Source organism: Mustelus asterias, chromosome 10 (genome assembly GCF_964213995.1).
Source record: "Mustelus asterias chromosome 10, sMusAst1.hap1.1, whole genome shotgun sequence".
Taxonomy (NCBI): domain Eukaryota; kingdom Metazoa; phylum Chordata; class Chondrichthyes; order Carcharhiniformes; family Triakidae; genus Mustelus; species Mustelus asterias.
Window position 1 is genome coordinate 97,711,138 of NC_135810.1, and position 16,418 is coordinate 97,727,555.

The 16,418-nt window shown below is 41.2% G+C and overlaps 1 protein-coding gene, 1 long non-coding RNA gene and 1 pseudogene across 3 annotated transcripts in view; 1 reads left to right on the top strand and 2 right to left on the bottom strand.

Annotated features, from left to right (window-relative positions):
• The first annotated feature begins 2,550 nt into the window (after positions 1-2,550).
• Positions 2,551-13,272, top strand: LOC144499789 (uncharacterized). Its single transcript, XR_013498898.1, has 3 exons — positions 2,551-2,668; positions 9,964-10,061; positions 13,139-13,272. It is a non-coding gene; the product is annotated as an uncharacterized LOC144499789 (long non-coding RNA).
• Positions 3,419-3,646, bottom strand: LOC144500170 (U2 spliceosomal RNA; annotated as a pseudogene).
• Positions 13,243-16,418, bottom strand: part of sparta (spartin a) — a 32,179-nt gene continuing 29,003 nt past the window's right edge. For both annotated transcript variants that reach the window (XM_078222259.1, XM_078222260.1), the window contains exon 8: positions 13,243-15,474. In XM_078222259.1, coding sequence (XP_078078385.1) covers positions 15,285-15,474 — 190 coding nt within the window. In that variant the 3' untranslated portion in view covers positions 13,243-15,284. The remainder of the gene's footprint in view (positions 15,475-16,418) is intronic.

The window sequence follows — 16,418 nt, forward strand, 5'->3', positions numbered from 1 at the left end:
AGAGTCAACATGGTTTTATGGAAGGGAAATTGTGTTTGAGAAATCTATTAGTTTATTAATGGTATAATTAGCAGAGTAAACAAGAGTGAAAATTGTAGATATAGTATATTTGGATTTTCAGAAGGCATTTGATAAGGTGTCACATAAGATTCGGCCCAAATGACTGGAGAAAAGATATTACCCTGGACTAAAGATTGGTTAACAATCAGAAAACAGAGTAGGAATAAACAGATCATCTATAGAATGCCAGGATGTAACTAGTGCAATAAACAATACAAGAATAAGTGCTTGGACCTCAAATAATTACAAGCCATGTTACTAATTTCGGTGAGTGGCCAGAGAGTAATATATGCAAGTTTACTGCAATACAGAGCTAGATGGGAAAGTAAACTGACAAAGGTGGAAAGAAATTAGTTTTTAGAAAATTGAATTCTCCAAATTCAGTGTGAATTATTCCAGGTGCACACTGCCTGATCCGGGTTTTGGGCATGATTGTGCCTGAGCTGTGAGCAATGTGAGCGGGTCAAAGGGCCTGCCAGAAACTGAACCTCCAGGAGATAAATGATACTGCAAGTTCAAAAGTCAAAACATTATCTTTAATAAGGATAATGCCTCTATGTAAAATTCTTCTGGTCAACATTCCCCACAAACTACTTTCAAAATCTCCAAAGTAATTCACTTTACCTTAAGTATTTTGAGATCCCTCCAGAGATGAGCAAAGGCACAGTATAAATAACTAGCTTATTAAAGACATTTGCAATTCTCAACACAGGAGTACAAAGGGTAAACAGCATTGAAACAGGCCATTTGGCCCAACTAGTCCATGTGGATATCTGTGCTCCACTCCAGGCTTCTCCCATCTGTCCTCAACTAAATCTACTACCATAGCCATCTATTCTCTGTTCCCTTAAATGCTGATCTAACTTTCCCCTAAATGCATCAATACAACTTACTTCAGCCACTGGTAACCAAATCTAAATTCTCACCACTCTTTGGGTAGAGGTTTCTTGTGAATTGTTGGTGACTATCTTACAGTAAAAGCCTCTATTTATGCTTTTCCCCTTAACAGAGAATATCCACTCTACCAAAACCTTTCATGAATTTAAAGATGTTTATAAAGTCACTCCTTAGCCTTGTTTTCAAGAGAAAAGAGACCTAAGTCTACCTACCCTTTCTCAATGCATTTCTGGTATCATCCTTCTAAATCTCTCCACTATCTCTATATCTGTTTCATAATATACCATCACAGTGCCACAAAATTTACCTTCACAAGGTGTGCAGATTTTGCTAATTTGCAATGAATCATTAAGTTATTATAAATTAAAATCGATCTTTTTGTGGTCAGCGCTTCGAGCCTGCTCCACCATTCATTATGATCATGGCTGATCATCGAATTCAATATCCTGATTCCCCCTTCCCCTCATATCCCTTGATCCCTTTAGCCCCAAGAGTTATACCTAAATCCTCCTTGAAATCACACAACGTTTTGGCCTCAACTACTTTCTGTGTTAGTGAATTCCACAATTCACTACTCTCTAGGCGAAGAAATTTCTCCTCACCTCAGTCCTAAAAGGTTTACCCTTCATCCTCAGACTATGACCCCTACTTCTGGACTCCCCCATCATCAGGAACATTCTTTCTGAAGTTACCCTGTCTAATTGTGTTAGAATTTTAAAAGTTTCTATGAGATCCCCTCTCACTCTTCTAAATTCCAATGAATATAATCCTAACTGACTTAGTCTCTCCTCATATGACAGACCTGCCATCCCAAAAATCATCCTGGTAAAGCTTCGCTACACTCCCTCTATAGCAAGGACATCCTTCCTCAGATAAGGACACCGAAACTGCATACAATACTCCAGATAAAGGAAAGTTTATTTATTCATCACAAGTAGGCTTACACTGCAATGAAGTCACTGTAAAAATCCCCTAGTCACCATACTCCAGTACCTGTTCGGGTACACTCAGGGAGAATTTAGCATGGCCAATGCACCTAACCAGCACATCTTTTGGACTGTGGGAGGAAACTGGAGCACCCGGAGGAAACCCATGCAGACACGGGGAGAACGTGCAAACTCCACACAGTGAACCAAGCTGGGAAATCCAGCCCAGGGTGTGGCCTGACCAAAGCCCTATACAAAATCTGAGTATGGCCTGAGAGTCGCTCCAGCCTTCTCCAGTAACTATTACTGAACACAAGCAAAAACGAGAGCCCCAGAAAAGAATTGCCTTAAAGTATGCTGGTTGAAAAAAATAAATGCAGATCTCATTGCCACTAGGTAGCGCACGCAGCCTGTCACACTGGAATAGAGGGCACACTGAAGATGTTGACACATGCTGGCCCGGGTCAGCTGCAGGGGAACATGTTGGAGGATCAGGTGGGAGCTGCTGTTGGTGAAGGAGCAGCTAGTGGCAGCAATGCCCCTCTTACCGCATCTGCCTCTCCTGCTCCAGCTCGCTGCTCAGCTGCTCCATGTCCCTGCAGCCCGCCTCCCCTTTGTTACACCGTCTCCAGGGCAACGCGTCACCACGCCCCGCCCCACCCGGAAGTGTCCCGCCTCCTGGCTGCTGCAGAGATCCCGCGCCCACAGCCGGCCTGAGTCTGCTGCCCCAATGGAGCTGCTGCCGGAGTCCGCCAAAGGCTATGCGAGGATGAAAGCCAACATCGGTAATAGTGCACATTGACTTTGTGTGGGTTGCATGGATTGGCCATGCTCAATCGCCCCTGAGTGGCAGGGTAAATACGTGGGGTTAGGGGGATAGGGCCTGGGTGGGATTGTTGTGGGTGCAGTCTTGATGGGCCCAATGGCCTTCTTCTGCACTGAGGAGATTCTATGGCCGGAATCTTACCGCCGTTTATGCCGGCGGGATTTTCCCGTCCCGCCGCAGCGAACCGAGATTTGGCTGGCTACCAAATTCTCTGAGTTCACTGTAGCAGGAGTGTGGCCTGAACGGCTGGTAAGGTCGCGTCCCGAGGGTGGGATTTTCTGGCCATGCTAGCCCCGAAACTGGAAAATCCCACCCCAGGTCAATAGACCTTTCCGAGGTCAATGGACCTTTCCATGGTCCGCCTCTCGCCCATTCTGATTCCCGTGGCGGGCGGAACAGGAAAATTTGCCCCATGATACTATTCTATGACTGCGTGGAGGTGTAGCAGTTGCAGCTTTATCGACAGACTCACCTGAGGGTTGCAGACTTGAAAAGGCTGGAAATTCTGCTTCCTGCACGAGCACATCCAGTTTCTTTTTAAAAGTTTTAAAATTACTTTTGAGAGGGACGGCTTCTATTGTTTTTGCCACCATCATGTTATTTGCAAGTCACGGCACCCGGCCTTTAATGCGATTTATTTTGTCTCAGGACATCACTATCACTGCCCTTTTAAAAGTTCATCCTAAGAGCGTGCCAAAGTCTCTCTCTCAATTTTTGCTCCATCCTTAAAGTTACAAAGCCAATGCTCAGAATGGACCGGGCAAACCCAAATCCATTCCTCGCTTGCTCCAAAAACCAAATTCAAAATCCAATTGAATCCAATTCAAGGTCCCCTCAAAAGAGAGACAACGAAGATCCAAACTGACAAGATGAGGCAGCTGACCCCATCTTGGGTTTGATCTGATACTTGATCTTAGCCAAAAGGCTGAGAAGCGATAACAACTTCAATGATTTGAGTGGTGAAATTTTGTAGGGATCTTTAGCATGTTTTTTTTGGCTAAGTACTTCACCAGAACTTTACTTTTAAATTGAATTATTGCCCATAATTGTTTTTGTCGCTTTTGTAAGTTGTGCAAATAGCATTTTATCCGATCGTCTTTGATAGTCATCCAAAAATGTTTGAACTGGCAAATGTTATAAGTCCAATTGAAGGGGAAATTGATAACTGTAAGAATTATTGGTCGGTAAGTTTTACAAGAACTTGCATTAATGGTACAATATAAATATAGTATCCGGTACTTCATGGGAGTGTTAATAAAGCAAAATTAGACACCCAGCCACTTAAGGTAATAGTAAGACAGATGGCTTGAAGGAATGGTCAAAGAGAAATGTTTAGGAGAGTGTCTTAAAAGGATTGGAGAGATTCATAGAGGGAGTTTCAGAGCTTAGGGCCTAGGCAACTGAAGGCACAGCCACCAATAGTGGAGCACTTATAATCGGAATGTTCAGGAGGCCATAATTAAATGAATGTAGCAGACATCTGAGGGTTGTGGGGCTGGTGGTGATTACGGAGATAGGGAGGGATGTGATGGATTTTGAAAAAAGGATAAGCATTTTAAGGCCGAGGAATGGCACTAAGTCATATTGTTTGTTTGGAGAGCTGGTGCATACGCTATGGGCCAAATAGCCTCCTGTGCTGTAACAATTTGTGATTATTCGAGTAACTTGCTCAAAAAATGTAACCAGGTTGGTGCGACAAGGCCTGCTTTTCTAGAAGCTATATTCTGCTGCCTATTTTAGTTTTCTCTATGTTAACGGGACCATCACAATGCTGGTTGATTGCCCTTCTCCATCTCCATTCATATCAAACATCACTTTTTTTGTATTTGCCAGTGGTTTTACTACTGGGTGCCCTTTCTGCCACTAATTCTCCTCATTTATCCGAGCTGGAGCTGGCACCAATACACATTGGCCTGCCTGCATCAGTGGCTGTATTCCTTCTATGGCCAACAAGTCCTGGAGTGCGTTAGAACCCGGAGCATTTTCACTCCGAGACAGAGACACTGTCATCTAAGCATTTTTAAAATTCTTTCAAAGGACTTATTGTCCATCCCTTATTGCCCTTGAGAAAGTGGTGGTGAGCTTCCTTCCTGAACTGCCGCAGTCCCTAAGATGTAGGCACACCAACAGTGCTGTTAGAGAGAAGAGTCCTAGGATTTTTACCCAACACTGAAGGAATAGCAAAAGATTTCCAGGTCAGGATGGTGAGTGGCTTGGAGGGGAATTCCCCCGTGGTGGTGTTCCCATACATCTGCTGCTTTTGTTCTTCGAGATGGAAGTGGTCATGAGTTTAGAAGGTGCTATCGAAAGAGCCTTGGTGAGTTGGTGAGTCCCTGCAGTGCAGTGTATTTTGTACATGGCTGTCACTGATGGTGGAGGGAATAAATATTTGTGGATGGGGTGCCAATCAAGATTTGTCCTGGATGGTGTCAAGATTCTGATTACTGTTGGAGCTGCATTCATTCGAGCAGGTGGAGAGTATTCCATCGCGTTCCTGACTTGTTCCTTGCAGATGATGAGCAGGCTCAGGGGAGATGGGAGGTGCATTACTCACTACAGGATTCCTAGCCTCGGACCTGCTCTGTAGCCACAGTATTTATATGACAAAACTGGTTTAGTTTCTGGTCAATGGTGACACCCAGAATGTTGATGAGATTCAGTGATCAGTTAGGGTGGCACAGTGGTTAGCCTGGGTTCGATTCTCAGCTTGGGTCACTGTCTGTGTGGAGTTTGCACATTCTCCCTGTGTCTGCGTGGGTTTCCTCCGGGTGCTCCGGTTTCCTCCCACAGTCCAAAGATGTGCGGGTTAGGTGGATTGGCCGTGCTAAATTGTCCCTTGGCGTCAGGGGAACTAGCTAGGATAAATGCATGGGGCTATGGGGATAGGGCCTGAGTGGGATTGTGGTTGGTGCAGACTCAATGGGCCAAATGGCCTCCTTCTGTACTGTAGGGATTCTATAATGACAATGCCATTGAATGTCAAGGGGTGATGGTTAGATTTGTTGGAGATGATCATTGTCTGGCAGTTGTGTGATGGAAATGTTACTTGCTAAGACACTACCCTGAGGATCTCCTGGAGCTGAAATGGCTGTCCTCTAGCAACCACAACCATTTTCCTTTGTGCTTGGTAAGAATCCCCTTGATTCCCATTTACTTCAGTTTTATGAGCCTCTGTTTAAATTGTTTTTTTGACTAGGTTCAGACAGATCTAAATATCCCTTCCAACAATCTTCCTATAACTGTAATCAAGCTAATGGGGCTATAATTTTCCAATTCTGACCTGTTGCTCTTGTATGAAAATGAGCATGATCCTTCCTCCTTCCTCCAGTTGATGGGACCGAACTCTGATGCTAGCGAACTATTCAGTAAATAGTAAGCAGTGGGCTAACTTGGCAGAGCTGCTGACCACTGGAGTGAAGACTGATGCATTTAGAGCCACCATTATATGCTGGGAGTTCACCCGATTCTACCTCAAGGGACCTTTTAATGGCTGTCTGCAGTTGGTCTTTCTCCTACTCTGTAATCTTCTCCACCTCTCTTCCCTGTAATCTTCTCCACCTCTCTTCATTGGTCCTCAGATAAAGGCAAAATACTGCGGATGCTGGAACCGGAAACAAAAACAGAAAAAGCTAGAGAAACTCAGCTGGTCTGACAGCATTTGTGCAGAGAGAATAGAGCCAACGTTTCGAGTCTGGAACGTGGCTCTATTCTCTCAGCACAGATGCTGTCGGACCTGCTGAGTTTCTCCATCGTTTTCTGCTTTTATTCCCTGGTCCTAAGTTTGGTGATTTCCCTCCATTTCCCTCTCTGTTTCAGTATTTCCCTCTACTCCTTAAAACCTAGCTGAGACCAAGCTTTGTCACCTTTCCTAATCTCTGTGTTTGGTGGCCATTTTGTCTGATTGCACCTATGTGAGTACCTAGGGGTATTTCCTTTCAATAGCAGCCACTATATACATGCAAATTGTTGTTCCCCTGAAATAACTCCTCCCAAGGCTGGTGTCCCTTCACCAAATCCGGATTTATTTACATGTTAGTAATGCTCAGGCAGGTACTTCCCAGTACAGAGTACACACCCTGAGTGCCAGTAACCCTAACACTGCACCTTATATACCTCTGCAGGACTTCCGGATTGGACAGCGATAACTGCCTCAATCAGGGAGCTCCTATTCCTAATGGATTCCCCCTCGTCAACCATTTCTTCTTCAGTTCTCTGCTTGAAGGCAGATCTGACCCACAATGTCCACCACAAGTAGGGCAAGGAGGTGGTTTTTCCCAGCCAGAACGAGAATCAAACTCCATGATGTAAGCACCAAGCTGATCCGTATCAGCCGTCCAGTCAATAGTCAAACCCAGAGCTTCTGGCTCAGAGGCAGGGATGCTACTCACGGCTCTTCAATACCTCCCCTTTGTCCACCACTACCTTCTTGAATTAGATTTTGGATAATCTAATGGCTTTTGTTGCATTTGGCTGAGTTGATATGAATCCCTGTTTTCCAAATGTAAAATATTTTCCTTTTGATTTGGTTTTGACCAGTGAGCTGCTTTGGCATAGCGTGTCCCCTTTTAGTTCTATAGAGATGCCATGACTTCCTTTTGCATGAGGGAATATTAAAAGGTAATTTTCTTCTAGTGTTAATTATTAGGGTTGCCCACTTGACCTTATTCATTTGTAAATTTTACCTTCTTGACAACCGAAACTGGTTTAAAATCTTGGTGACTGATTTGACTAATCTTGCTCGTTCTCATCATGGAGGCAGATGGGAGTGATTGTAGAAGAAAAAATATTTTACTTTCATGTGAGGACACAAATTTATGCTAAAGGTGTCTTTCTTTCTCTTCTCTCCTTTTGTTCATTTGTATTCCTTCCTATGCCGATAGACTCTTGCACTCCAATTATTATAACAGGAGAGCCTTGAATCCAATTATTTCAAGCAGGAACGATACACTCCAGCCTTGCAGGCTTGTGTACAGGCTCCATATCCCTCTAACTGCAAGACACAGTAAGGTGTTGCTAGCAGTCAGAGATCAAGCTTTACTTTCTCACTCGATTAAAGCAGTGATTCTATTCTTGGTGCTCATGTTGCCATTGCCAGATGCTGGATAGTCTGATTGGAGTATTGTCTGTACCAGAGCAGGAGATTAAATCCAGTTGTAGTGAAGCACTTCATCAATACAATTCTCTCGTGGTCAATGGCTGTCCCATTGGGGACATTTCATCTTTGACAAATTGCATTTGTACCTATGATGTATTAATCAGAAAGTAAATCTAAACTGAAACATGATTTGATTATCTAAGCAGCCAGCTGAGTTTATTGAATTTGCGTGAAGTTTACAAGGGACAAAAATGTCAAATTTTTTGGTTAGATTTAGGAATGAAAAACATAAGTAATCTTGAACCACCCCGTGTCAGGTCAAATTCAAAAGCCAGGGTTCATGGTGAGAACAAAGCAAGCACTACATTTCATTTCTAGAGGAATAAAATTGAAAAGCAGAGAATTTATGTTAAGCTAGTATAAAACCTTGGTTAGCCCACTGAACAGTACAGTGTATTGTTCTGTACTGTGTCTCCATATTATTAAAAAGGATACAGAGGTATTGGAGAAGGTGCAAGAAGATTTGCATGGCTAATACCATAACTGCCTTTTCAGGGAAGGCTTAATGGGCCAAGGCTTTTCTCCCTAAAAAATGGAAAACCTGAGGGGTGCCCTGATAGAGAGATTTGATGGAGTAGACGTAGGGAAACTAAGACTGTCTGAAGAAGTCATAATTATGAGATCACTAATATAAGCAATGGGTAATTCAGGAGGAAGTCCTTCATCCATAAGGTGAAAGATTGTGGAACTTGCTACCTACCACAAGGAGCAGTTGAGGCGAATATTATAAATGCTTTTAATGGGAAGCTAGAAAAGCATGAGGGAGAAAGGAGTAGAAAAGCATGTCAATCAACTTAAATTAGTGGGGAGGGCTTGTGTGGATCATAAGTGCTGACATAGACCAGTTGTGTAAAATGATCTGCTTCAGTAGAGTAAACAGTGTAACATGGAATGAAGAAATGAAAATGGAGCACAATTTAGATCCAAATAGTTGTGCCTTTCTTGAATATAGAGTCAGGAAGTTAAGGGGAAATAGCATTTATGAAGAAACTTAATATTTTTGTTTGGACAGAGGGATTATGATGCCTTTTATGCAATGCTTAGTTTCTGCAGATAACACTGTAATATTTTAATTGGTCCTCAACCTAGCATCTATAAGATGAACAACTGTTACCTTCGCTCATGTAGATTTAAATAACACTGAATTCTTTTACAGACACTAATCTTTCTCCCACTGAAAGTAATTCCACTTTGCTCTATGCAGGAAACGTTGATGGAATTGCAATGCAGAAAATGTTTTGGAGATTGTGGTTTTAAAGAGTGAAAAGAATAGAATAGATTTGGTGCTTTATTGCATTGCAAGAATTCAATTACATGATAAAATTGTGTGTGCCTTTTGTGAAATGAAGCTTTTACACCCTGCCTAGAATTACATGTCAGGTACTTGGCAAATAATGAATTTCATCTGTATTTACTGCCCAGAAAATTAAGTGGCAATATGCTTGGTGTGGTCATAATGCTGATAATTTTCTGTGCACTATAATTTGGTAAAGTATATATCTTCGCCAAGTTGCTCTTCCAATAACCTAGATACACTTTGTCTGGCACCTAGCTGAATATGGAGCAAGTAGCGAACATGTAAAGCAGCAATATTCAGAGATGGCAGCCTCTTTACATGTGACATAGTTAACGCTAGGATATCCCCCTCTAGGGTCTGTAATTAATCTGGCACTAGAATCAAAATGAGGACATAGAATTACTCCTGTGTACCCTGACCCAATTATTCCCCTGACCTCTTACACTCCACTTCACCTGAAAACTACAGTCCTGACTCCCTACGAGACATATAATACATAAATAATAGAAGCAGGAGTAAACCATATAAGCTTTCAAGTCTGCTCTGCCACTTAATATGGACATGGTTGATCTTTGGTCTCAATGCCACAGGAGATTGACGATATGAAAGATTTTATGCGAATTTCTTAAAATTCTTGTATTCACTTTTATATTGGAACTGCCCACGTTTTGTAATTACACTCTCCCCAATAGGGGTGCTCTAACCCTGATTCCCCTCAAGATTAAATTTGGTCTCAACTTTGTGTGTGCAAATACTGGGATTCCAGTTTTTAAAGAGATGTGTTACATTATTTACATTGCAGAAAAACTTACAGCTGAATCTTCTCAGTTGGCCGTGTACCAGAAACAAATGGTGGAACACAATGCAATGCTTACAAGGCTCAGCCAGAATTTCAATCAGGTAACTCAAAACTGCAAATAGTTATGTTTGGGCAACCTTTGCCCTCGAGGGCATTTGTGTTAGCTACAAGTCATCTTGCTCAGCTGCAGATTAAACCTCTCTTTTGACTTGTCTAGCCGATGAGCAACAGCCACCTTTTTGTTCCTCACGACTCTTGGAGGTATTTCTGAAATAAATTATCAATCTAGCTTCAACTATTTCTACCCAAGTTCTCCAGTTTCTCCACTATATATTTTTAAAACCCTTTATTTTTGAACACCTGCACCAGGGCGGCACAGTGGTTAGCACTGCTGCCTCACAGCGCCAGGGACCCGGTTCAGTGTCTATGTTCTCCCCGTGTCTGCATGGGTTTCCTCCGGGTGCTCCGGTTTCCTCCCACAGTTCAAAGATGTGCGGGTTATGTTGATTGGCTATGCTAAATTGACCCTCGTGTCAGGGGGATTATTAGGGTAAATATGTGGGGTTGTGGGAATATGATCTGGTTGGGATAGTGCAGACACAATGGGCCGAATGGCCGCCTTCTGTACTGTAGAGATTCTAACTTTTATGTTTCTGCATCTCTTTGGTTATACTTCTGCATCTCATTTTGTTGGTCATCTTGTGGTGATAATGGTGCCTTTAGGAAATATATATTTATATCATCTTTCTTGTAAGAGACAGTGTTTTGTTTCAAGGAATCAATTTGTCTGGAAAAAACTTGCAGCTCCATGCTGAGACTGCAGGATACTAACTCTTTTAGCTAATAGCGAGTTTGTCTAAACAGAGTTGATACATTTGTGTTTACTTGGTTTTTCCCCTGGGTTTCAGAGTAGTGTTTTGATTAGGTTGATAAACAGAATGATGTGCTTCATGGGTGGAGCTAAACTTGCAGGGAAAATGCGGTTTCTCTTTAATTTTTAAAACTGTCAGTTCCTGCCTGGATAAGAATCAAGCCATGTCTCTGTCTCTCTCCAGAAGTGTTCTGAGAGCACTAGGGTTGGCAACCTGAGTAGGAGCATGTAAGCCTGTGTTTTGCTAACTGATTTAGAAGAGGAGTTTAAGTCTATAAGAGGAATATTGCTTGAATTAGAACTCTTAGGGATAGGTTAGCAGTCAGAAATACCTCCAAGAGTCGTGAGGAACAAAAAGGTGGCTGTTGCTCATCGGCTAGACAAGTCAAAAGAGAGGTTTAATCTGCAGCTGAGCAAGATGACTTGTAGCTAACACAAAAGAATACATTGTTTATTAAACAAGATTAACTATAATACACTACTCCTACACTACAGATATATATATATATATATCTGTAATGTGAGGACAACACAAGTTTCAAAATGTATCTTGTACTCTGATGTTCTCAGTAAGTATGCTGTCCATGTAAACCAATTGGCAAGCTGTGGTCAGATACGCCACACTCTGAAACCAAGTAACAGATGCAACCCAAAACAACAACTGTGGATTTCTCATCAAACCCCTCACAACATGGGGAAACTAATCTCATTGGAACTCTGAAAACCGTTGTGTAGCAGACAATCTCCGCTCTTGAACACACTGTGGAATATTCTCCCACACAATACTTTCTCTCAGATGCTTTCACCAAGGATCCACCTCCAGGATTTCAACCTCCATTCGGTACTCCTCTGTCCTGGATCGCCACGTGCATTCAGGTTCTCATGCAATCTCTCAGGTCCCCAGCCACGCCAACAGAACACCACTGCTTCACAGGCTATATTAGGGTGTCACCCACCATTTGATCACCTCAGATATCTGGCTTCTTACCTAGCCTATTTTAAATCTGATCCCTGCAGCTGTTTAATTCAAAGCCCTTTTTTGGCTTTTCACTTTAATTCCCCTTTCTGTAGTTTTTTTTTTCCTTTTTGATTTCAGTCTTCCTAGAATTCTCTTTTGTAACATTCCCTGGTTTCTGCAGTTCCCTGTTTTGTGGCCATCTCTTCCTGGCATTCGCTTACAAATAATTCAAGTTCTTTCGGTCTCCGTGTGGCCCCCGGCTACTGAGCAATAGCCCAGTTTTTCTAAACTCTTTGCTTTATCATTGTAAACCCTCATTACGATGCAGGTATCTGAACCAAACCCTTTCAAATACAGAAACACAAAATTAAACTTTACCTTTTCTCTAACACCCACAAAACAAATATAAATTATTTACAACTGCCTCTATTTCCTGACGTTAGAAAAAAATTATTTTTGTGAGCATATTATCATACAGCTCGAGAGAGAGGAGTCCTGCACACATTGTAGGAATTGGTTTTTTTAATAATCAATTTACTCCTCAATCCCAATGAGAATGTTCCAAGATATTAATACTTTCATTATTCCTACTTTTTGATTTGTCGACAGATTGCCTCTCTGCCACCGGCATAATGGACTGAATGATCTCCTTCAGTGTTGCATCATTTGAGTCAATTTCCATTCCAGGTTTGGGTGGGATCTGTACTATAGCCTTGAGAATGGTTCAAGTTGGTCTTGCCTGAAAGGAGAAAATTGTGGATTCAAGTTCCTCTTTGAGCGCATAAATTTTGGGTGATATTCTAGTGGAGTGCCACATGGCTGGACGTGCTAACTTAAGGCCCCATCTACCCTCTCCTGGATGTAAAAGATCCAATGGTGTTCTTCTACAGAGCAGCAGGGATGTTTGTTTGCAAATGTGTTGTCCAGTACTTATCCTTCAACCGTCACCCCTCTTTTCTTCCTCCTCCCCCCCCCCCCCCCCCCCCCCCCCATGTGGTTAGCGTAGAATCAATCATTATATTTGGATTTATCTGGGCTGGGGTCCAAATATGCATGTGCACTAAATTGCCCATCCAGTTGGCTGGATTCTTCTATAGCCAACAAGTCTTAGATTGGGACTTGAACCTAAAGTATTCTGGATCAGAAGCAGACAGCTGCCTGACATTAGTTTTTTTTAAAAACTGAGGTCGTAAATCTTTTTACTATATATTCTTTGCTAGTTATTAACTTCCTCTCTAGCTAGTAAACTGAACAGTTTATAAGTAATCAGGATTAATTTAACTGAGCATTTTTGCATGAATGACTAAATTCAGTGCAGTTTAACAATTGAAACTTTTATCCTTTTGTAGGTGCAATCAAGATTGGAACGGGTAGCAGCAGTGAAGCCTGGCAGCACTTTACTGAACCAGTAGCTTTCATACTCTCTCAATATAATGAAAACCAACATCCAAACTTGAGGTTTATCGCTGTAGTTGTTTAATGCAAGTGTTTTATAATTTAATTTGTAACCAACAATTGTATAATGTTTCTATAAAATAAAACTTTATTGATTTAAAGGAATTCCTTCAGAACCCATGACTGATTTCATGAATGACAAAGTCCATAGGTGTTTATTTTTTTCCTAGGGAATCTGGGTGTCACTGGCAAGACTAGCATTTATTGCCAATCTCCAATTGCTCTTGATAAGGCGGTGGTGAGCAGACTCGTTGAACTGCTGCAGTCCCTCTGGTTACAGTTAAAAGTTCCAGGATTTTGATCCAGAATGTTTCAAATTCTATGGTTGCTTCTAACTAAACTACTGATCAAGATGCTACTGCATCAACCTCACCTGAGCCTGGAAGGTAATTGCGGAGGGGGATGAAAGTCAGTCACGAAAGCAGTCAGGGTAGATCAAAAATGGAAGATAACTGTACGGTGCAGAGAAATTTGGGATGTATTCCTAACACAACATTAGCACATTGGTAATTGTAACTGTTAAACAAATCTCTCAAATTACCCTTTACAATCTGTATGGGGAGCTTTGGTTATGGAGGAAAGTTACGAAAGAAGAAATAATACTTTGCAACAAAGTAGGCGAAAAACAATGGCCAACCAATCTCATACAAGCAGCTGAGGAATTGTCAAACATTCTATGGCCATTTGTTCAAGGCAGAGTTTTTCATAGATTGTAACTTTGCTATAAAAAAGTAAATTAGATGAGATCATATGATCAATGTCAAGCTTTCTGCGTGTTACATAAGCTGCACAACAAAGCAACCAATCACCTGCCTTATTTACAAACAAACTTTAAGCCAGTTATATATCATAGAATTATACAGATATCTCAGTGAATTAAAACTAAGGCACTTTAAATGAAAAGGAATTTGAATACTTTATTAGCTTAAATTTTCAGGTAAAAGTTAATGTTACAGGAATACTACAAGCTTTAGTTTAAATCAATATCCTTGGGATGGAAGCAAAAACATTTGTTCAGACGTTATCCTTTCCTGCCAAAAATTATTTCAGATGTTAATGTGCTTCAATCTCGTCATTTTATTGATTACAGATCTGAACCATTGAATTTCACTACTTCACAATTTGAAGTCGCATGAACTATTCAAAGTTGTAAAGTTCCACTAAAGACTAGTATTTGAAGCTCTGAAAAATTGCATATGAGCCAACTGAGATTGAAACCTACCACCGCTTTTGTCTCAATGTTAGTGTTTTTAGTTAATGGTATTACATCCTGAAGGGCATTAGAGCAAGATGTTTTTACCCCTGAAATGATTATGCAGGTTAAACAGATGTGTGTCCCAAGATGTGTAAATTAGTGGGGTATAACTGTGTGGGGGTTATGGGGATAGGGCAGGGTATGGTGTTCTGTCAGTCAGTGCAGGCTCTATGGGTCAAATGGCCTCCTCCTGCACTGTTGGGATTCTATTTCAAATTGCCTTGTTTATTCAATTATGGGAAATAGTTGCATCCAGATTGTTTTTAAACTTTTCCCCATCAAATCAATTTCCATTCAAAAATATATATTTTTTAAGTTTAAGAACTACATTTAAAGTTGCACTGCACAAAGTATATATCCAATGAAGTATTACTCTTTATTTTATAAGCTGGTGCACTGATACATGTCAATTTTGCTTTACAACCAATTCATTTAGGATATAAAGCGGAGACGGAGGCAGAACTACCGACATTCATGAAAAGATGGAAGAAAACACCCAAACACTTCAGTGCCAAAATATATATTTTTTAAACTCAAAGTGCTCTATTCTTAGTACATTAATGTCCATCCCAACATCTGAAAATAAAGTCAAAGTAACAAAATCAGTTAAGCATATTTGATATAAAGTGCAATAAATAGGCTCTTCATTCTGCAAGATGAACTGTTGCTTGTTAGTTGAAAATTGAATTCTGAAAAATGTAACTACTCATATAGCATTGTCAGTTACATGTTAACATTTAAAATTCCATCAAATGGATTCAAGGTCTTCTCAAAGCTGAAATTATTCATTTCTTTTCTTGTTTCTCCGGTTTTTCTTGTAATTTATAATCAACTAGGATCGCATTTCCAGTTTCCTTTGCGGTGCGTCGTGCCACAGCCTTGATACCCAGGTGATCAATGTTAAAGGCTGTCACACCAACATTGATGGCAGAATTCACAGCATTGTCTGTAGCTTTCCCAGCAGCAGAACCATACCTTCATCAGAAAGGAGCATTTTGATCATTTCAAGAAGCAGTGCAGCCAGAAAAGAAAGAATCACAATGCTAACAAGCTGTGCACTTGATGCAGAATTTCATTCAAATTTTAGGGTTCTCTTTCCTTTACTCCAGTCTTTTTCTGACAGTTGGTTACTGCTAATCTCCAGATTATGGGCTCATTGTCATAAACACAATGCTATCCAACACCCAGTATGTCACAAGTGGAAAAAAAACATTGACCATTTCAAATGACAGACAAAAGTATTGAGCAAGCTCAGTTGGTTAAGGATCGGGTACTGTTGAGTTAGAGGCTGGCATGCTGAGTGTGTGGAACAAAAGGGAATACCATATATCATGAGATGTTGACGGGGCCCATTAACTGACAGAGAAACACACAGACGAGGAGCTGTCATTGAGGTCAGGAATAAATTGGATTTAACAAAATTACAAACCAATTGCAAATTTCAAAAAGAATACTGATAGGATTATTTAGGGATGGGATTCTCCGGCTGTTCATGCCAGTGGGATTCTCTGGTCCTGCTGCAGTGAAAGAGTTGGCTGAGTGCCAAATTCCCCATCCTCACTGGTAATGGGGCATGAACAGCCAGAGAATTCCTGTCCAGTCATGCCTTTACATAAATGGGCCAATCATTTCACAACATCTAAATGATATAGTACTCACTGGATTCTCCTGTCAATCAGCAGAGGGGGTGAATTACCATGTGATAAAACATACTTTTATTGATGTGTATGCTTTGGTTGCTTTATAAAGCTATGCAAATTTACTTCCAAAGAGTGGAACATGAATATTTCCTTGCAGGGTCACTTATCTCTGGCGAGGAGCAGAAACTACAACTGATTTCCTTTTTCTTCTCTCGCGCTTAGTATTAAGGGTAGCAGTAGCATTGCCATGCTGTCCTTGGAGAGATTAGTTAACAGAGC